The following is a 22,377-nucleotide window of genomic DNA, read 5'->3' as shown; positions in this document are numbered from 1 at the left end:
AAAAAAAGAAAATGTTGGGATTTTAGAACATGCCTCACGAAATCTTAGTCCAATGATCGAACAGCGACGCAGCCCTCTCAAGGAATTTTTTGACCCTGAAACCAAATTTCTGGAAGACCTTGATGAGACCTTAATTTTCTGCTAAAGGCTCGTCTCCGTACTACGGCATTGGCATTGGTACGTTAATCACAGGTAGGTATACTTCGTAAATTATGGAAAGTAAATGTCGTAGAAAGTGTTGAAATATAAAAAAGCATGTATTGCATTATACTACAGTATTGGTACAAATATTTACACACATATACTGTATGTATAAATATTTACATAAGACAATTATATATAATACATAAAGCACAATGCAGTATAAAAACTTAGATCTGATGAACGTAGTTGTATGCTAATAATTTAACTAATACCAAGGGTATTGCACAGGGTGTTTACTTACTTTTTTTCTAATCAATATCGCAAATGCTTGATATAAGGAGTGTTTGGAATGACGGGCGATGCAATACTCCAAAACATCATTCTTATGCTAATCGCTAAGATATAAAAAAATCATTGTTTTACGCGGAGTTATTTATTGAGTGCTGAATGCCAATGCTACAATGAGAGTGCCGCTTATGCGGGCACTAGGTAAAATAGCTGTGTCTGTCGCACTCGTGTTCAGCAACGAACAAAGACTCTGTAGGCTTACCTATCTACATACATTGTATAAAAAATATCATTACCCATAATCAAATGGCAATAATTCATATACAGGATTGTTTTGCTCAGACAACGCACTCAAGGAAAGATTTGCGCGGATGTCTATAATGCTAGAATCATTGCTAAAGTAAATTTTCTGACGCAGAACGTGTTCATCTACAACTTGATTAGGTTTGAAAGATAAAGTTTGCAGCAGCCGCTGTCTAACGGAATGCACAGCCACTTTGTATTATCGTTCCTTCGTTTAAGTTTTGAAGGCTCCCGCTTGAGCAGCTTTGCGTATAAAAGTTTTCAAGGTAGTTTCGTCGAGATTGGAGAAATTCTGAGTTTGTATCACAGCCGTCATGTGGTTAAGGGCGAACTTGAAGCAAAATTCTTCTAGTTCCTGTAAGAGACACATTCCTAATATTCTGTTATCGTAGTTTTTTAATACTAAAATCGAGCGAACGAAACTTTTGAACACACCTGCGCGTTGTACTCGATTGCTGTACTGTAAAGGAACGCCGCGTTTTCGACGGTAATACCTCGCTTGATCATCTGAACGCAGCGTCTTTTCAGCTGAGTCTCGCAGTACGCGTTTGCCAAGTCCAGAAGTTCTACGGAACGTATCAGCAATCACAGTTCAAAATATGGATCAACTTCAACGATTTTGCTATGAATATAATGGTAATGAAAGAAATTTGGCGAACCTAATGCGTTCTCAGCAGGTAGATCGACCTCGTCAGTGTACAAGTACCTCAGAAAAGATTTATAGACTGCATGTGAGAATTGATCCAGCTGAACAATGCTGAAAAGTACATTAACGAAAACTTAGTTAAGTGACGATAATTAGATGTCGAAAGTAACAGTAAATAGAAGACTAGAAAATGCCCTGCATACTTTTGACTGTCCTCAGCCCAGTGTTCCTGGAACATGGATCTGAAGTGTTGACATCGGATCTTCAGTACCGATTTGTGAACGTGAATTGCCTTTCCTTGAACTTGTATCACTAGATCACTCGTCGTCTATTAACGCGGAAATTTGTTATCATACATTGCGGAACTGCGCTAACAAATGACAATACTGACAAACAACGTACCGCGTCGTCAAAGGCTTGCCTTAGGCAGTCGAGTATCCCGGTTTCTTCCTCGGCATGGAGAAGAAGCGGCCGGTGCATGACACTTGGGTTGGCATAAAAGGCGAGGGCGTCGTGAGGATGAAGCAGCCGCGTTGGCGTCGGCCAGGTAACACTCTGGCCCCGACACTGCCCCCACATGTAGACGCATCCTCCTTGGCCAACTGCAACGCTTATGTGGTTGTAATGAACGGCTGCTATGTCTGATACTCTCCCCATCTCTACCATGGTCACCTTGAGATGGCAAAAAATGAGAAAATTATTTATCAGTCACAATGGGTGATATCGAGTTGAGTTTGTGCCTGCCTATTCATCTGCCTATTAACTTCACCTTGACGGGACTAGAGGCATTCGCCTTATTGCCGAGTCCTAATTGACCATAACTGTTACCGCCCCAGACGTACAGAGTTCCTTCGTCGCTCAGAGCAAGGGTGTGGGCGTAACCGCATGCGACTTTTTCTAGAATGATTAAATTCACAGTTTCAAATACCCCTGCAGAGAAAGCCCCCATCTAGAAATTTACCGATAACCACCGTGGCGAGGGCGGTGACTTTGATCGGATTCAACTGGTTTACGTAATTTCCTATTCCGAGTTGGCCGACCCCGTTGTAACCCCACCCGTACACCTCACCACCATCAGTCACGGCTATGCTTGACGTTTGGCCACAGACAATGGACACAACCTTCTTTCCGGTCAGACCCGAGTTGACCTTGCGTGGGGCTCCCTGGTGTGAACTTATTCCGCTACCAACTTGCCCGCAGTTGTTCTGACCCCAGGCATACACCTGCGACATGTTAATTCTGGCATCAATCAGTTTATCGTTACACGGTTTCTTACAATTTTTGCATCTACCATTCACTTTAGATATTCCCTCTTCCCTTATTACACTAATATATTATACCTCTCCTTCATTGGTCAGGGCCAAGGAGTGGTGGCTGCCGCAAGCAACGTCTACTACGATTTTTCCTCCAGGGTGCAGACTCACGATCGTTGGGGTAAGGCCTTGGTTGGAAGTTCCATTTCCCAATTCAAAGTAACCGTTGTGCCCCCAGGAATAAATCTGTTACAAACGTACCATCATGTAAGACAGATTTTATTCTGGTGCCAATTACCGTAAGATATTGGCCAGTGAACGGGTGTGTCTAATACGATTTTACCTCCCCAGCATTGGTGAGAGCCAACACGTGCGGACCGCTTCCGTAAGCGAAGGTCTTTACCCCTTTCTCACAAAGAGCTTCGACCTTCCTTGGATGCAGTGTGCTGTGGGAGTCGCCAGTACCCAGGCAGCCGGTCGTATTGCTACCAAGGGCGTATACCATGTCATCCCTCGTGACGATCAACGCCTCGTTCCCCAGATTACCTAAATAGGGATGTGAGTAAATTAAAATTGTCATAAGCTTGCCTCGTTTCGAAAATTCCCGCGTTTAACAGATGGCGCAATATATCGCAAGAGTGCAGCCTGGCAGTAGGCAACAAGCGTCACGATGAAGTTCTTTGTCTACTGTGATTCGTCACGGAAAAGTACGATGGTAGAAATGTTGCGAGAACGAATACAGCTGTACTATACTGTACTGTCGTTGTTTAAAGGTAAATCTCGCGTTCGAACCGTTCGAAGAGCGACTATTAGACGGTTACCATTTCATCAAAAGATGAGAAAATAAAAGCTATAGTAGCAATTGTTCTGGCTGTGTGGGTGCACGCATATCTGCCGCAGACGCGTATACAAAACGTACGAGATTTCACCCTTCAATTTTATACCTTACCGCGGGTTTCTTACTGTTTCTTACCGTATACGACAATCAGGTGTATCTTGGTTACGAATTCCGGTTCCAGTAAACTAAATATTGGCCAATTCTTTAGATCCAATCGTGACATCTTTGAAGATAGGCGACGGCCTACCTATCTAGCTTATTGGTATGAAACAGATAAACCCTCGACGACAACTCGCGGCTGACGTGTCAGACGATTGTTCTTTTAGATCGCATAGCTGTTTTGAGGTTACGGCGCAAACGTCACAGAGATGCTTGGGACTAAACTTTCACTCGTCACCCGTCGCCGGAAGAGTCCTGTGAATTTATTACAAAGTTTGAGGTATGATAAGAAGACCCTGGTTCTCATTCGGCACGAAAGAAAACTGCGGCTATTCGACATCCGCTCCGTTCGATCGTCTCGAGAAACGTCAAACGATCATGCGTGCGTACAGTACGTGCGTTTGTTCCATAGGGACTACGGTCGTTTATTGACGCGCAGCGACAAACAATAGGCAAGATCGGTCGCTAAAAATGTCCTTACGTACGTAGCAGTTGTACTAGCAGTGTACGTGCAAAGGCATGCAGAGTTCACCGCGCCCGCGAGGTCTTCGTCGGGCTGTTCTATTTGTCGCACTATCGGTTGGCCCATTGGTTCAAGGTGTCGAAGTCAGTTGCTTGTGCTTATATGTAACCCCGCCGAATCGCAGATTGCGACGGTGCGGGGAGTTTTGGTACAGAAAGATCTTATCCGTACCGAACAATTAAGCTGTTAAGTGAGTCGGTAAGTGTAGGGTACTGTCGCCATAGTTCATGACAACACCAATGGTTCGCTATCTTAAGCAATGTTCACTTTACGGTTGAGCACTAAGAGAAGCGGTAGCGCTGCGAGTGGCCTAGCCGGGAACTAGCGTCCATCTTCTTCCGGCGTCCATTTTCCGCGCGTTGTCCTGTTCTTGTCGGTACGTCGCGAGTATTTCAACAATTTCTGGAGAGACGTAAGTTACCCAAAAAAGCACCTATCACCTGACAGCTCGCACCCTCGGCGTCACGTCTGGACGAGACGCGGGTTCGAACAACTTTTATTTTAGTGAATTTCACGCCGAGCGTGAACGACGATCCTCGCGCATCCCATGGCGTCTCTTCCCTGGATTGCGTGACACCGGGAACGCGGGACTGATTCGCGCCTTAACTCTCGTCGGCGTCACTTCTTGCTGATTTACTCCCGTTATTAGCATTTTTTGTTGTTTGACAGAATCCCAAGCTTAATGGACGGCTCACCAACCGGCAGAGGAGGATTTCGCGGTCGTGGAGGACCCGGCGGACCGCCGATGAGGGGACGCGGCGGCTTTGGCGACAGAGGACGGTAAGATTCATTCACTATCTTAATTACTCCGTCAACCTCTATACATTTCTCCCTTTGCTCTATTTCATTTTATGCCATGTGCAAGCTTTATTATGGATTTTTCTGTCCAATATCAAACAGAGGTGGACCTCCTAGAGGTGGCATGATGCGAGGTGGCCGAGGGGGAGGTCCTGGCGGACCGGGAGGAATGCGAGGAGGACCCCCTGGAATGAGAGGCAGAGGCGGGCCACCTGGTCGAGGTGGACGTGGCGGACACTTTCCCCCAGGGTAAGATCATGATCATGGTTGTTCTTTTTAACAAGGTTTTTAAACTTGGAAACCTAATGATAATCAAGATCTTGAAAATCCAGAGTTTGCCATGCAGTATTGATATTCTTCTCAATGGTCGATTAATTGTAGCATTATTTTAATAATTGTTTCCTGAGCATTGATCTGCGTTGGAGCATATCTCTTTATTTTATTTTATTTCACCAAAAACTGGTTTAGACCCAAGTCATAATTGCAAACTTACGTCGTATTAAAAGATACAAATTTTAAACAGTTATAAAACAGATTTAAATACGCAATTCCAATTATAATTGATTATATGTATTGGTATATTGACATTTATCAATAATATGAAAAGTAATCAACTAATTTAACAGTCTTGGTTTAATTAATATTTAAATATTTACTTTTACAATTGATTTTCAATAATGTACTATCAGTTGTAAATTATCAATTTTTTATAGATTTTATTTTGTTATAAGACCCGTTCTTTAACTAGAAGACTGCTTTAATTTTACTTAAATTCAATGTTGTGGAAACTATTATTTTTTTTGTTTCTAAATCTTCTTGATGGTATGTAAAACTCGAATTGTCATAAGATCTTCACAGAATCAATCATGTTATTAAACGCCCTGTACAAATATAATGGCTTACTATAATTTCTTGCTAATTCTAGAGTATTCTGTGTTTTGTTGCATGTAGAGAATAGTCGGGTTTAAACAAATCCATTGACTCATTTATTTTATAAGACAAGTGTTGGACTTGATTTATCTTAAATACATTTTGTAATATAGGCGGGATGACCATATTTGACTTCCAAATACCAAAATGGATTTTACGTAACCAATATATACAATCATCTACGTTTCTGAATTTTTTAATTTATGACACTTGAGTCCCAAAAGATCTCAATTCTTCCTTACAGTACTTCTGACGTTTGTGACATTTTTTCAATTCAAGATTACTGAAATGTAATCGTTGGATCTTTAATTTCCTCTACTTTCTCAGTTTATTTATTTTTTTTTTTAGAAAATAAATAAGCATTTCATGACATTCTAGTTCACTTAATGAGTATGCTACTGTTTTACATTTCTTTGGATTGAAGGTCATTTCATTGTTTAGTCACCATTTCGCGATGACTCCAATATTTTCATGTAACTTGTTAACTTCATCAATATGTTTAATTCTTTTAAACTAATATATCGTCAACAAATAATAATGCATTAGAGTACCTAATGAGTTTGTTGACATTGTTGATGTATAATACGAACAATAAGACAGCTAGATTTGAACCTTTCTGAATCCCGGAAAGCATCAATATATTTTCTGACTGAAAATGGTTGATCTTGACAATCTGTTTTTTTATCAACTAAATATATTCCAAACTATTCTAATAAGTTCCAAATTATTCCATAATAGTTGCGTAGTTTCCAGATTAATCTTTCATGATCAATTGTGTTGGCAGCTTTTGAAATTTGACTTAAACTTTTTAACATATTCTTTGCATGCCAATGCACTAGTTACAACTGTATAAAAATACAACAAGTTCGTGATAACTGATCTTTTTACTATTGTTCCGTGTTCTCCTAATGAACTTGTTGAAATAAATTGATTCATTCATGTAAACAGCTTTATTAAACAGTTCGGGAAAAGTGTTACTTATTAATGTTAGTCTACAATTCATATCATATACATCATTACTTTTGTGCAAAGGCTTTATGCAACTTGTCTTCCAACTATTGGCATAAATTCCACTTGATGTCGACTCATTCAATATCCTTACATTATATTTTCTGCAGAGGTCCACCAGATGTGGGAATGGTAGCGGGTCCAGGAGGTGGCCCTCCTCCACCAGGCATGGCAGGTCCTCCAAGAGGAGGTCGAGGCGGCGGTGGAGTTGGCGGCTTCCGAGGTGGGAGAGGCAGAGGCGACTTTGGTAGAGGTGACATGCGCGGTGGTGGTGGAGGCTTCAGAGGACGTGGAGGCGGTATGGACCGAGGAGGTGGTAGGGGGGGTGGCCGTGGGTGAGTTTCTTGTCTATCGACAATGAATTTCAAGTCGACACTATGAATTAGCTTGCCAATATAAACTCCTCTTGTTTCACAGTGGTGGCGGTCCCCCAAGAGGTGGTCCGGGCGGCAGAGGTGGGTTTGGAGATCGAGGTGGTAGAGGAGGCATTGGCGGCAGAGGAGGTGCTATCAAGCGGGGTGGTGGTCCAATGGGAGCTGGTGGTCCGGCAAAGAGGCCCAGGTTCGATCAGGCACCCTCGCAGAATTCAAACGGTTATTCTGCCCCACCAAATAAGTGAGTAACCTTTGTTGCTGAGCTGAAACGCTGTGGTAACTTGTTGTTCGCTGGTTCAAACTTTGATGGGTTTTATTCTTCTCTTTTCCCATTTGCCTGGAACAAAACAGCCAGGGTTATGGCGGTGGTGGACCACCCGGCAATGGCTACTCTCAGCAGCAGCTACCGCCGCAACAACAACAGCAACAACCACAGCCAGGAGGTGGAGGATATGGTGGATACTCGGCACAGCAGGGACCCTATGCGCAGCCTTATTCTGGCTATGAGAGCTATCAGCAGGCACCTGATTACGCCCAACCTACCGTAAGTCTTTGCATGTTTCAATCGTCACGTTCCCTGCCATTGCGTTATTTCCGAAGGAGGGAGGGTTGCCAAAACTTGTACGATAACGCACAGTTATAGAATGTTCCGTGTTTCTACGAGTGCTGGAAGCAAAGTCTCTTTAGTTTAAAAAAAAATGACAAAATAACATGAGACTTAAGTGCATGTACATGCGTACGTTGATTTGTCTTTTCTGAAGGGATACGCAGCACCAGCGCCAACAGACGGAAGGTATGGCGGAGCACCCAACGTGCCACCTACAGCTGCCTACAACTCGGCCGACCCCTATAGCTATGGAAAAGCATCTGCACCGGGTAAGTAGAGCAATATGTGAGAGCAAAAAAGCCTTAACTGTATTACTTAATAATTTTTTCAACTGATCACATTTGACAATTTGCAATGGTGGCTCGATTCCTACCGTCCATGTCCCGACTTTCCTCCTATTTCTATCGTATTTGGTAATATTTATAACACGTACTGTGCGCGCATGGTCATATAAGAGTTGCCATATATTCGGCCGAAACATTTTTGGTATTGATTATTGTAAAAAATAATTTGGTACGTGAGAATGACAGAAATTAATAAAAAATAATAAATGGAGTGTATCACGCCCGGATACCACCGGATGTTGTTTTTCTGGCTCTCGGGCGTGTTTTAAATATCCTGGCTAAACTGGTTTCTTCTCACCCGCACAAGCCTCGATGATGGAAAATAATAAAGTCTCGTGACTGACAACGTCCGAGGGTTTGTCGCAGCAAAATCTTACCCATACATCGCCAAGACAAAGTTTTCTGTATTTGGTAGTTTCTCAGGATTCGAATAGAATATAACAAACTGTCGGATTGAGGGAAGTACAACAATTAAACATTGAATGAAATATAATACCAGGTGACCCGTACGCAGCCGGTTACCAGCAGGGGGCTGCAGCGGGTGCGGCAGCTGGGGGTGGCGGTTACGCCCCTGCCAACCCCTATGATGACCGATCCTCTAACGCCACCACCGCAACAACCGGGGGTGGCTACTCTACGCAGTCCTACGGTTAGTTATTTCGTATTCCCTACGGTTATTGACCTGATCTTCCCGTTTCCACCCGATAGCAATTCGCAATAGCTTCAAGATACGCCAGTCTTCACTCGCTGAGTGTGTCGTTCACTTTGTGAAACCGTCGCTTACATTAGGGGATTATTCGTATTTATTTGTGTTTTACGGTGTATCTCAATCTTGTAGATGTGTGCAATTCATTTTCGAGCCGAAACTTGTCAAGTGTTAAAATTTATTTGGCCAACCAATTGTCTTGCTTGGAATGCGTTGTAGCTCAACTACAACGGCATTGAACATATTCGCGATTGTAAACGTGTTTTCTTAGACGTAGCCCTTTGGTTGCGCAAATATATTTTGAACCCAGGGCTGGGTAAAATCCTCTAACGGATTTGAAATATATAAGTGAAATTAGTTTTTATCGTTATGTGTGAAATGTAAAATGTTTGATGGGTGCAAAAAACAATTCGACATTCAACGATGTTGTAAAATTCTCAATACTGAACAGCAAAGCAACAGAGGATTGGCATATGGCATTTTAAATCCACGTTCAGTGTAACATAGTATAACCATTTTAAAAGTTACCCAGCCCTGTTTTGAACCTTTGCAAGAGACGGATGGACGGACAGACTGACACGGAGGTAAACGCCGATGATTTGTACACTACAACATACTGAAGGTGAACGTTTCTTTCTGCTTACAGACTATCCGAGTCAAGATGGCGGGTATGGGAAACAGGACTATGGTAAGTAACGCTTGCAATTTAAAATATCACCCTAGATAGTAAGATTGACCATCATGATCATGTTTGTGTGTCAAACCGACACAGCGAGACTCGCGCGCGCACTCGCCAACGCGTTATCACCATTGCAAGTCGTACTCTACTCATATATAATACTATGAAATACAGTGAGTAAATGAAAAATAACATTGTGTGGCAAGGTGGCTCGATTTGTCAAACATAACTGCTCCTCGAAAATCATAAATAATTCAACACGGGGAAGCAGCCGTTAATCTTTGCAATGTCAGGCAGTTAATCTTCATTGATCACAGTACCTTTACACCGAATATTTATTATAACTGTAGTAGTCGATACAATGCAGCGTTGTACCAATACAAAGCCCAGAGATTGAAAGCGAGACGAAGAGAATATTTGCTTGTGGGGAGACAATTGTCGTTAAGTGATGACACAATTAAAACATGTAGTCGTGTACATGCTCGTCTATATCCCATACAGACTAATGTACTATATTATTATAATATCGCTACCTGTGAATAAGGTATAAAATTAACACGTTCGTGTGTAAGTTGAATTAAAAAATAATATTTAATAGAGAAATTTCAATGAAATTACCAAAGTGATTGAACGGAGGAGGTATGGTTGTTTGCAGGTGGCAGTGCTGGTTACCAAAACGCCCAGTCTCAGCGACGCTATTAATTATTACCAATTCAACTATTTAAAGTGTAAATGTTAGATATGAGTTTTTTTTTCCAAATTATCTGAACCGTCTGTTGTTCAAGCGTGCGACAAATTCTTGTTTTTTGTTTTTTTATCTGTTCTATTTTAACATAAAAAACAGAACGAAGGAATTGTCAATCATGATAGGTTTTATACAATCGAAACGTTTTTGCATTCCGACGCATCAGGACTATTGTGGGATTTGGCAAATGAGCAGTTCTTCTCCCCCCTGTCTCCTCGATATTTTATGCATGCAATGTGTATGATTATTTACTTGTGAGACATACCCTATGAAATCATATAGTATACGCATAGGTGGAACACAGGTGTATGTCGCACTCTTGAAAAACGACAGTGTTACTGGTGCAAGAAATAATTTTGTGCTAGGAATTCTCAACCAGGATTCACAGTAACCAGAAAAATAATACACAGAAAAAAAAACTAATGCAAAACCGACGATAAACTTTTACCATTGACTGGCGGAGAGAAATTGAAATAGAGAAAGGGTGACAGCGAGAAAATAGGAATAGATAATAGAACAGCACATAGAAATAACTGATACACAGAGACGGAGATATGTTCTCATTTTGTCGTCTATTCTGCTCATCATTTTAGGCTTAAGTAAGTTGTGTGGTAATTCTGACATGTGTTGTTGTAAACTATGCATTACATATATACTTTAATAGAATTACCTAAATTCCAAAATATTGAAGGAAGATTTAATTAGGCCGATTCAAGGAAAAAGCAAATGAATAAATTAACTGCGTTTGCGAGAAAATTATATAATTAAGGATCCGCGATGATGCAATGGGAGTTTTCCAGTGAAATCCCTGGCATCTTACATAGTAATTATTATCATAGTGAAAACATTAACAATCACACCAAGAAGAAGCAAAGAATACAAAAGGCAAAGAAAGACGATAAAGAAACAAAATCGCAAAATATCAACTGTATATTAATATCCGAACTCGACACATTATTATGTAAATTCAGTCGTTCAAATGTACCTTACATGATAATTTATTAATTAAAGAAAAGTATAATAATGATAATTGTGATAACTGACTACGTTATCGGTGAAATACATGCGTTTGTCAAGACATGTTTCTCTTTTCTTTTAGTTTGACTCGGTTTCTTAATCTTTTTCTTTTTATATGTATGTATACATTATACATATATACTGCTATATATTTAGTATGGCATTTCTTGGCGAGTAATCAAGAGGGATTTAAATAAGTATTTAAACTACTTGATGAGGGAGGGATAATTCCATATGCATAACGATTTAATATGACAGTTATATATACATATATTTTTTAAAAAATGTCATCAAAATAATGGTTATTCGGTTACACGATAACCATTAAAAAATAATCTTGTACAGAATGAAATGTCGTACATCATTGTTTTCTTCATTTTTATAATACGCATTTTTTACCTGAATTCTTTTTCATTAATGTATATATATACATATATGTATCAGTGTAGACACAATTATTATATATATTGATTACAATATATTACATTATATATATTGTAATCAACATAGCGAACGTCAACGTCAAAATATGAAGAAAACAAAAATTTAGTAATATCCTAAAAAAAAAAAAAGAACAAAAATGATGAAGGAAAATAACATACCATATTCTTTTATATTTATTGTTACCTTACCTGATTTTCTATACGTATACAATTTTTGCTGTTCGCAAAAATGATAACGCGAGGAGAGAGATTGAACAAAAAATAAAGGATACAAAAATAAATAACCAGCAACTGCCTTAGGATACCAGCACACAACCAATTAATGGGGGACTGCAAATTCCAATACTCTACATGTAGTCCTAATCAGCCATTGGCGACAAATAGGTAGAGCAAACAAACCAAACAAAAAACAAGAGACTAAGAAAGGCAAAAAAAGAAAAGAAAAAAAAAAGAAATGAAAATACACACCACAGAGATGAGAGATGACAAATCTCACAAGACGTAGGTATCTAAATGCAAGTATCACACCACTTCGAGTAGGAGAGAAGGGTGCGCAGGTAAAAACAAAACTTTTCTATACTCTAAATAAAAAAAATGTTTCACAATTTCTTTCAATTCGATTTCACCAGAATATTTCAAACTGAAGCTTCTCATTTTTATTCTTTAGTTGCCTTATTTTCCTTCTATTGAATTAAAAAAAGCATTCATATTATTATTTTTTTTTTAATACAAAATAGAATAAGAAAACTGATCTGGAGACGTAAATAGTAACGATCTTATCGCATACTTTTTTTAAATTCTTTTTGGGAATTAGGGTAGAAAACGGGGTGTCCTGCACTTGATCTTATTAATCAACTGGCGAAATTCGAAAACGTTAGGGGATGTGTCTATAGGCGGAGAAAATGTCAGGCAATTCTAGAAATCGCTGAACTGCAAAATTGCAAAATATACGACAAGGTTACGCTCTGCCGAAACTACAACGAAGCTTAATTCATGAATTTCAAGGCTCGAATTGCGATATAATCTAAAAAAAAAAATAATTAAGAAACCAACCATTATTTAATTCAACAAATTTGCATTGTTGCATTGTCTTACCTCGCCATTTTCAAATTATTTCACTGCGAAGGATAAGAAGACGATGCTTTTTTATTTTGAGGTCAGAAAGTGTGGAAGAATCAAGGTCTAACAAAAAAAATTTAAGCGGACACCCTGGCTAGAATTTTTTCTCACAATATGAACATGTTCAATCACATCGCGATTCTTTTTTTTCCAATCTTTTTATCATTTTATCATCTATGTGTATACCGTAGTACGAAAATTTCAAAATCTATCTTCAAATTGAAAAGAAAAAAATGTTTATATATACATATATATATATATATATATATATATATATATATATATATATATATATATATATTATATATATGATGACAAAAATTAAGTTTATTTCACAGGTGTGCATACAATAATCAACCACCTGAGAAACTGAAAGAGTGAAGGAAAGTTAAAATAATGAGGTCAAAAAAACCAAATACAGATTAATCCATTAAGAGGTCTGACACTGTGCCTTCATTGTCAGCAAAAGAAATCTGTGTATTACGTTGGTATAGTTAACGTTGTTTACTATCATTGGGACTTTTATTACAAGCAATAAACTGTGTACAAATTTTAAAGAAAGTTAGATTGCCAAAATGACCACCCGACTTTGAAGTCACTGGGTAATCGGTATGATTTTTTCGGCGAATTTGAAATCTGCAATTCTCATTGCAGGCTACACAGTAGGTCCCCTATTTCCCTAATCTACCCTATTTTTTCCCCTTTATGCACTCTAAAACTGAAGGTTTCCCCTAAATGTATCCTTAACTACAGTCAATTATCCCCTGAAACCCCCATATTTTTGCAAGCCAGTCGCTTTTTTTTCCCTCAAATAAACTAAAATAAACTGAAAATATCAATTTGATGCTTGAGAACAATGTTTATACTTCGAATTTAACATGGGGAGGAAAAAAAAGAACTTATGTTTCACAAAACCATAATTTTTATGGTTTGATTGAGTATCGTTATCTACTGGATACGTGTGCTAATCCCAAATTATTTTGTTCCCACATTTAGTTAGAAATATAAAAATTATTCTCAAGCATCAAATTGATGTTTTCAGTTGATTTTAGTTTGTGAAAAACTTCAAAAATATCTATGTAATTTACATTCAAAATTGTAATCATCCCCCCGGCACGTGTTAACATTATACTAAAATTTTTATATACATAGAAAATTTTTTTTTTTTCTATAACATGAAGATATTTTCGTCGTGCAATCGAAAATAAATTCAAAACGACCAAAATAACGGACACTCTAGCGTGTATCTAATTTTTCTCTATTTGGTCAGTACTATGAAAAAATATCGGCACCGTAATACCCCCTTATTTTCATAAAGTTTTTCCTTATTTCCTCTAAAATTACCTGTCTTGAACACTGTGAAGCCTGTTATCGTGGCCAATCATTGGAATAATCAGAACACATGACATATTATTTTTTTTCCTTCAAACGGAACTAAACAGTATAGTAAATACGGCCACGAGAATACCTTGAAAAGGCAGGATATTAGCTACACATATCAGTCTGTATATATCTTGACAGAAGAATATGAAAGCCGTAGAAAATGACCGAAAAATATTTTCACCACTTTTCGTGGCCATTCTGAATTATATTTTTCAACTTCCAATAAGCTGTTTCTCCTGTTGTTGTTGTTGTTCAGGGAAAATTATAACCCGGCAAACGAATTAATGCCTCGTAGAGATGCCCAAATAATTGCGTCGATTAGTATCTGTTCGACGCCAAAAATATAATACTTTTTACTATTCATTTATATCACGCAGACATGAATTTTAACAATTATTTGATTACTTTCGTATTTGGTTGGATGAAAAAGAAGGCAATACAAATGATGCTCGAGCTGCAACATCGGGAGCACTTACGGCGCACGATATTAAAATATGATGAGGGATTGAGGGCCGATTTGTTTTATTTGTAGAATTTCTCTACGCAGGCAAAAAAATAAATAAAGAAAGAAATCCTCAAACTAACGTGCAAAAATCGAAACAAGGCGAAAGTAAAGAAGTGTAATAATTGAGCACGACCAAGTGCGATTGAAAAGCAAAAGCAGAAAAGGGCCGAGGCTTATTTGCGAGACACACGTTGTATGTACTGGCATAAATTTCTGGCTGCGATCGATATACTTATAAGTCAAATGCCTCGAGTTTCTACCTTACCTCTTACCTCACTCACAATCAGCCAAAGCTCAGGTGAGTAAAAACAACCAAATAATATACCTATACATTTATTCACTTATCGTTCATTTAGTCGTTCGTTCGTATAATTACCTTTATTGCGTATAGTCGAAAAAAGGCCAATGGCGTCCATGTGTTTTCTTTGAACGCTAGCCTGTTACTATTACGACGTTTTTTTTTTTTTTTAAATTTTCTTTCTGTGGTTCTCTAATCGTATACACATCCTGTAATTTCACTGAAAGCCACGAGTCCGTACCTCGTGATTGATCAAAAGCACACGCGATGGTCTATGTCATTGTGTCGATTCGTCGTAGAAAAAGAATATATATAAAATGAATAAATGAAAAATATGCATAACCGCCATTTATGCTTATTGTGTATGCACGTTGTGCGTATACCAAGGGAAAAAGTAAAATTGAAAGTGAAAAAATATAGGCATAGGATACGATAATAAATATAGACGCAAAACTGTACAGGGAGTACAAGTATAGCCTAATCGATTGAATATGACGTGAAGAAAAAATATATTCTCGGAATCGCATGGCAGGTGTATAAACATACTTTATTTATTTTATCTTTGTCATTTTTTTTTCTTCGTTCCAAAAAAACCGCTTGTATCTTATACCTATCACACAGTGGACTAACTTATAGTAGCTTATTATGTACCTAAAAAAAGCTGCAGGAAAACTGCAGCGGGCAAGTATGTGTGTGAAGCAATGTACAGCGGATTCTCAATAACTTTTGAATTTTTAATGCTTTACTAGCCCCAGGAGTGGTAGTTTTTCAAATCCGAGCTTTTCCGTAAGCAAATTTCGGGGCATTGAGCTACGTAGCTCTAAGGGTCAGAAGTCGTGCAGGAAAAACTGCTCTACATGATATCACAAAAAGAAAACAAGACAAAGAAAAATAAAATCACAAACGGGGTGGCCAAACAAAGACGCGCGGTTTATTAGATATCCGCATTGATTATGTCGACACCTTAATATAGGCCAACGACCGCAGTACAAAATACCGTTTTTGTACCTTCCACACACGCTATGCCGTGACGTATCTCGTGTTGCCCCACCAAATTTCACGACCTTAACGCCTTTTCTTTATTTCTTTTTCTCTCTTTATCTCCCTCAATATAGGGTGGAACCAAAGAAGAGGATAACGATCACTAATCGGGTTCTTCCTCTGGTCGTAGACGAAGTCGAGCCACTCGTCGAGGGTGGTGAGGATCCCTGACAAACCGGCGAACGCCATACTTGACACAGGGTGACCGGGGCCTGACGCTAACCGGCCCAAAATTACCGGAAGCACCGCTCGTCGTTCCGTGAGTTTTTCCTCAGTCAGAAATGGTTTTATTTAACCAGGGTATGTCTGGGGTAGCTGTCAGACCAATTTGGGGAGCAAGGAATTGTCAGGAAATTAAGGGTTTTCTATGGTCTTTCGTAAGGATAAAGAGAAAGAAAACCAGTTCAAAGATCTGAGTACCCTCTCCGGTGTTTATGCCGGTTTAACACGTACGTCTGATTATTAGACCTTTTTTCATCGCAGTTCGGAGGAGTGCGGAATCGGTTTACATAGGCGAGGCTACTCGAAGCTCCTCGAAATGTACGTACCTTTTATCTATATATGTATACCATACCATAGTTTGTAAAGTATATTTACATACACCGGATACCGAACTAGCGCTTAACAATATTCCTTATGCAATGAATTTGCATCCCAGTGTAGCCTTGTATTACACATACATCCCCCGCCCCTCCCTCTCTCCGCCGTAACGCGATCTGGAGCGTCACGGATATATTATGTAATCTGTATTGTGACCGTAGGATACTCACCAACACAGGGTATCCAATATCGCCGTTGCTATTCATTTTTACCATTCGAACGGCGAATGCAGAATGAAAAGACTATGCGGCGATCTAATTTTATCTGAACAAGGAAGAGAACGGCTAAAAAGTGTCCAACTAAGGCAGAAAAGAACACAAGGAGAGTCACGACCCCCCCCACCGGGTGCTTCTCTTTTGTAAAGATCGTAGTCAGTGGATCCCCCCAACGGATTCTTTTGAGTTCGGTTTTCGCCGCAGTGCCGGTTGGAAGTTGCGCGCGCCTCTTCAGAGGGGACTTCCCCCAACCGCAAGCAACCAGATTTGTTTTGTCGATATAAACGTACCCGCCCGTGCGGGGATACTCACTCGCCTCTGCGTGTATTCGCCATTCATTTATGTCGTATTGCGGAAGGGGTCTGCCATCATCGTTCGAAATCGCGCCAGCACTCTAACCGAACCCCTCAGAGATCGAGGATCGCGCATCTCAGGCCCCAAAGACAGTACCGAGTCGGCCACATCTCCCTCCTTCTCTTTTTCTCACAATAAAAGTAGGTAGATTATTTGAGCCTAGTGTAACTGATCTAGCTCTCTCTCTGACTTCACCGCGTCCTTTCACGAGTATGTTTCTGTATTGCATACGGTTGATTCTTATTCGCCAGAAAGCCATGGTCTTAGACAAGAAAACCTGGGACTCTTCGGATGCCCTGCTCGCCAAGTTTGACGCCAATCACGACGGCCTCATAGACTATGACGAGTTCAGGAGCATGTGCGTCGAGCTATTCGGGCCCGACGAGGTTGAGCGACACGAGTACAGGGTCAGGGACATATTCGACATCCTTGACCTCGACGAAGACGGATACCTCAATCGCGAGGAATGGGAAAGGTACGTCGATCTCGCCGATTTAATGCGCTCTCAATTTATTTCAGATACGGCAAGCCAAGAAGAAAATTACGTTTTTCAGTCAAGGAAAGTGCCTCTCCTCGGCGAGTCATTGTCGGACGTCAATATTCAGTAGTCTATTTACAAATATTCGGAATCAGTCTGTATAGTATGCCAGGAATTCTCGACTAAAGAAACATAGCGTGCGAATTTTTATGTACACAAAGCTGCCCAGTATATTTTTAGATCAAGGAAATGAATTTCGGTTAAATTATCGTCACTCTGAAAAAGGCCGAGCAGAATCGATGTAAATCGTATACCGCGCAACAAGTACGAGGCAGCATTACCGACTAAGCAACATTTGTTGCGTAAGCCGGTTGCGACCGTTAAAATTCACCCTCAATGATCATTGAAAATAAAAATTTTTTATTCTCTGTCTTCCGCATTGATTCGTTTGAATATGTTGTCGATTTGTTTTATCATCGTGCACGTTGGTGCCCACTCACACAAAGGGATGATTTGTAGGTGTTACAACGAATGGACGTTGGTCGTGGTGAATCCTGTGAATGTTTTAATCGTGGTCGACGTGCAAAACGATTTCATCGATGGTTCGCTCGCGCTCCGACACTGCGGTAAGGGGCAAGACGGCATTGAAGTAATCGAGCCGATAAATCGATTGCTGGCTGAGGTAAAGTGGCACAAAGTTGTCTACTCCCTTGATTGGCACCCTGATACGCACATTGGGTTCTATGAAAACCTTGGCCTTCGCGAGCTCCACTCAGATTCTAAGGTAAAAATTGCACCTTAAAATTTACGCGAGATTTTCAAGTCATTACACGGCAGCTACCCAATCTTTGCATTGTCTCGTTGCAGATCTCCAAAGAGGAGGCCAAGCTCTTTGACACAGTCGTATTCCGCGATCCATACTTGGAACAGCGATTGTGGCCGAAGCATTGCGTAATTGACTCCTGGGGGGCCCAGCTGCACAAGGATCTGGTGATAGCGCCAGGATCAGGCAAGGTAGGAACGATCTAGGTGTTCAGTTACCTGGAATCCTTCGGAATTTCGTGAATACTTATGACATGTCATTGATATTCAAGAAACAACGAATAATCTGCAAGCGCGTATGCCGCAGAACATGTCGCATGTTGTACACTATACGCACGAAGCTTTCATTTGAGCTTATAAATGCAGACTGCACTTTAATTATATACGTAAAATGATCCACCCTCAGGTGCGAAAGGGCCAGCATCCGGACATGGAGGCATACTCAGTGTTCTCAGATAACAACTGTGCGGACTCGCGAGAGCTGCTGAACATCCTGGAGGAGGTCGGAGCGACGGACCTATACGTGTGTGGCCTCGCTTACGACGTCTGCGTGAAAGCGACTTGCCTCGACGGTCTTCGACTCGGTTACCGGCTGGCCGTCGTCGAGGACTGCTGCCGTGGCGTCAACCCCGTCGACGTCGAGGACACACGGCGCCTTATCGAGGATGGTGGCGGCCTGCTGACCGATTCGCAAGCTGTGCCGCGGTTCGTCACCGGAGATACCCGCAGTCTCGTGATGGCTCTGCAGCTTGCCAAGTCAATGGCAAAGAAACATGGCGCCGTGGTCTCTCGTGCAGAATAATTGCATCGGATGTAGCGTGGCGTCGCTCGTTGTCAACCCACCTCACCATTGCAGAGTTTGCCCTTCCCCCTCCCCGTGCTTGCTACTCACGTCTTACTTACCTGTAGCGTCACTCCGTAGTCTTCTCTGGTTTTTAAACAAATTTGAACTGCGTACCGCTTTGGATGAATTATCTCCTCACGTGAGTTCATTCATGTGCGTTAGGCAAGTATTTTTCTCTAGTCTCTCTATCGCCGCAACAAACATACGCCGCGACTGCAGTTATAGGGTTGCACAAAGTACGACTGCACGTGAATAACTGTGGCGTTTGATGAAATTTAATTTAATTTTTATTCCTCATCTTCGCAAATAATGCATAGGTATTACAACTTACTTACTTACTATTATGTAACGGTACACAAGTCTTTAATCAATCATAGCATTCGTACATATGTATGTATCTATTTATATATGTACAATAGAGCGTATCTCCGTGTGTTATATCACTATGCTACGGGCAAGGCAAAGTATGTACTATATAACGATAATAAATGCTAAAATAATAAATATAAATATCAACTTGCGGTAGTGACTGTACCCCAGGCTTGGGTCGGTTTTCAAGCGTCGTAAAAAAAGAAGTGAGTAAATCAAAACTTTAATCTACATTCTGACGGCGCATCGTCAATTCGCGCGCTGTCCTCTCGAGTTTGTTTGCGGACTCATCATCCGTAGAAAACTCGCAGACGTAGCTGTGCCTCGCCCCGCAATCATCGCCTTTGTACGAATATATCCTTGAGGTCGGGTTGTACTCGAGCTTAAGACACCTCCCGTCGCCGGTGACGTTTTGCTTAGTATCCTGGTGGACAGGTCGTGCGCTTCCAGCCCATATCCACAGGAGACCAGGATTTAATCCCCCTGTCCAGAAGCTCTTGCCCCGGACCTTTTTGACCGACTGCAGGTGGGCTATCAGGTCCTGGTTCTCCTCAACAGACTCCAACTCCGCTAGGTTGCCACCGAAACTTCTACACATGCTCGCCGACGACTTCCAGTCGAACTCGCGAACGCTGAAGTGGTAGCAGTTCTTGCCCACCCGCGTGTAGTTATTCGGGCACGGATCTGATAAAGGAGCATCGTGTCAAGTCGGCTTTTAATGACCGCGATAACGCGAACGATGCGTCAAACTTTCGTTGAGATAAGCCCGATTCGTATTCAAGGAAAAGTATTGGGCCATAGCTGAGGCAGCGGTGAGCAGAGGACAGTTATTTGAAATGAATTGACGGAATTTTACCTTTAGCCTGATTGTTTCCAGAAACCACATAATAGAGCAGCTCCTCTGCTCTTCTTAAGCGTTTTTCCATGTAATCCACCCTGTAGACGAGTTTTTCTATCGCTCCTATGGGAAATGATAATGAAATCTACGAACTGTCTAGATTATTAATTTTAGGAAAAAACAGCTGTTACGTCTGTGAATGTGGTTTGCTTCTGATATGATATTCATATAAGAACTGTGGGAGAGTCAGCGAGTAGGAACAATAGAGAGAGGTGGTACGCCGGACGTAACACAGCAATTGATGCTGTGCTGACTATTTAATTTGAGGCTGTAGTTTATGCTTCGTTTATACTTAATCTTACTTTTTAACTGATATAGGTTGCTGGTTATGAATTTCAGGGGCCAGATATGAAATACATATACTGTATGTAAACACAAAAATAATGCTATTATCTGCAGTATTTCAATGAAACCTACCCAGAAGGTACAGGTCCGTTTCGGAAACATCCCGCTTGTTCGGCGAGTTGCCAGATGGTGAGACAGTCAGGGCATTGTCGCCGATCTTCATGACCCTTGACATACGAGATGAAGCCCCATCACTAAGAACCCAGTCTTCCAGAATTTCGCTCCAGGGCCCTGGGGAGTCGGCTCTCCAAGGTGACGACATTGACACGTTTGAGGGTAGGTATATCGCTGTGTGAAGAACAAGTATTGGTGTTGTAAGTATTATTGTAAGTAAGTATATAAGTAAGTAAGTATTGGTGTGTCTATTGCGCTATAAAATCACTTCATCATCATCTTAAGCAGTAGCGATATCAATTCGTCACTTCTGAGGCATACGTACCACTCACACACGGCAATGTAATCCACACCGTCAGTAGAGGGGTCAGAACCCCAATCCACACCCCTAGCATCCTGTCGCGTTGATATTGGGATCCAAACGAAACTGTAAAAATTTGGATATTAAGCATAAGAAAAAAAATACAGACGATTATTCAAAATTCATACTGCTTATTGCGTTCGTTCCATATATGCGTACACGTATATACGTGCGTATACTTTGAAACTTTCTCCCGGAAATTCCAACACTCTGATACAGCCACAGTATACGACCTGCAACTCATGTCGTTGCGGACCTTATCTGAGATCGGTTCTTCGGAATTCAACGATTAACGTGGCAGGAACCTGAGCCTCAGTTTACAGGACGAATGCTCCAAGCAGATGAATATGCAAAAAGATTGTGAATAACGGACGCGAGATTACCTGTATACAATGTATTTTGTCGAGGTGCACTTGCTGAGAGATTCCTCTGATCTACACTTGATCCTTGAATTGTTTTCGCTCCCTGACTGTGACTACGGTTCCGGAGCGTCTGCAATCTGCCTCACCTGTGATGACGATCGGCCCGCTTTCTCCCCACCTGAATGTCTTTGCCGAGTGTTGTTCGGGGAACCGTCGATGCCTACGCTATACGCTGCTTTCTTTCCTTGGGTAGTATAAAATCTTTGCGGTGTTAAGAACGGACTTAAAACGTTGCACAACCATATCTCAACGTCATACGCGGATATGTACCGCAAATTTGTGCTGTTTTCGTACACGATTTGTGCAAGGCTGATGACCGGCTGACCCAATAACCCATTGACCCAGTTACACCTTGACTGGTTCTACGCGACACCGTATCGTAGACGTCTTACATTGTACCCAGG

At 40.9% G+C, this 22,377-nt stretch overlaps 4 protein-coding genes across 10 annotated transcripts; 2 read left to right on the top strand and 2 right to left on the bottom strand.

The window, feature by feature from the left end:
• Window positions 1-238: 238 nt before the first annotated feature.
• Window positions 239-4,275, bottom strand: LOC124304902 (RCC1 and BTB domain-containing protein 1-like). Of its 3 annotated transcripts, none has more exons than XM_046763689.1 (11): window positions 4,117-4,275; window positions 3,608-3,886; window positions 2,978-3,180; window positions 2,722-2,880; window positions 2,343-2,604; window positions 2,151-2,278; window positions 1,784-2,053; window positions 1,585-1,709; window positions 1,395-1,492; window positions 1,171-1,301; window positions 239-1,090 (listed from the first exon to the last, which is right to left on the bottom strand). In XM_046763689.1, exons 2-11 carry the CDS (start codon window positions 3,693-3,695, stop codon window positions 950-952), a joined length of 1,605 nt encoding a protein of 534 aa, XP_046619645.1. In that variant the 5' UTR covers window positions 3,696-3,886; window positions 4,117-4,275; the 3' UTR covers window positions 239-949. The 3 variants fall into 3 exon arrangements, with proteins under 3 accessions (XP_046619645.1, XP_046619648.1, XP_046619646.1); XM_046763690.1 differs by having other exon boundaries at window positions 990-1,107; XM_046763692.1 differs by lacking the exon at window positions 3,608-3,886 and having other exon boundaries at window positions 4,117-4,267.
• A 136-nt stretch (window positions 4,276-4,411) lies between these two features.
• On the top strand, window positions 4,412-16,691 carry LOC124304908 (glycine-rich protein DOT1-like). Of its 5 annotated transcripts, XR_006908284.1 has the most exons (11): window positions 4,412-4,566; window positions 4,824-4,934; window positions 5,055-5,201; window positions 7,001-7,225; window positions 7,308-7,505; window positions 7,616-7,808; window positions 8,026-8,140; window positions 8,715-8,864; window positions 9,568-9,609; window positions 16,226-16,410; window positions 16,635-16,691. XR_006908284.1 is itself a non-coding variant. In XM_046763712.1 (10 exons), the coding sequence occupies exons 2-10, from the start codon at window positions 4,837-4,839 to the stop codon at window positions 10,300-10,302; spliced, it is 1,215 nt and encodes a 404-aa protein (XP_046619668.1). In that variant the 5' UTR covers window positions 4,412-4,566; window positions 4,824-4,836; the 3' UTR covers window positions 10,303-11,423. The 5 variants fall into 5 exon arrangements, 3 of the variants coding, with proteins under 3 accessions (XP_046619668.1, XP_046619670.1, XP_046619669.1); XR_006908285.1 differs by lacking the exon at window positions 8,715-8,864; XM_046763712.1 differs by lacking the exons at window positions 16,226-16,410; window positions 16,635-16,691 and adding an exon at window positions 10,256-11,423.
• A 178-nt stretch (window positions 16,692-16,869) lies between these two features.
• On the top strand, window positions 16,870-19,974 carry LOC124304910 (nicotinamidase-like). Its single transcript, XM_046763715.1, has 5 exons — window positions 16,870-17,460; window positions 17,572-17,795; window positions 18,318-18,582; window positions 18,666-18,812; window positions 19,027-19,974. Exons 2-5 carry the CDS (start codon window positions 17,578-17,580, stop codon window positions 19,420-19,422), a joined length of 1,026 nt encoding a protein of 341 aa, XP_046619671.1. The 5' UTR covers window positions 16,870-17,460; window positions 17,572-17,577; the 3' UTR covers window positions 19,423-19,974.
• LOC124304913 (C-type lectin domain family 2 member L-like) lies at window positions 19,649-22,071 on the bottom strand. Its single transcript, XM_046763721.1, has 5 exons — window positions 21,935-22,071; window positions 21,516-21,617; window positions 21,149-21,364; window positions 20,690-20,794; window positions 19,649-20,517 (listed from the first exon to the last, which is right to left on the bottom strand). The coding sequence occupies exons 2-5, from the start codon at window positions 21,583-21,585 to the stop codon at window positions 20,057-20,059; spliced, it is 852 nt and encodes a 283-aa protein (XP_046619677.1). The 5' UTR covers window positions 21,586-21,617; window positions 21,935-22,071; the 3' UTR covers window positions 19,649-20,056.
• Window positions 22,072-22,377: the final 306 nt, after the last annotated feature.

Source organism: Neodiprion virginianus, chromosome 5 (assembly GCF_021901495.1).
Source record: "Neodiprion virginianus isolate iyNeoVirg1 chromosome 5, iyNeoVirg1.1, whole genome shotgun sequence".
NCBI classification, from domain to species: Eukaryota; Metazoa; Arthropoda; class Insecta; order Hymenoptera; family Diprionidae; genus Neodiprion; species Neodiprion virginianus.
Note: the sequence above shows the minus strand (reverse complement) of the source record. Positions and strands in the feature narration are given on the sequence as shown.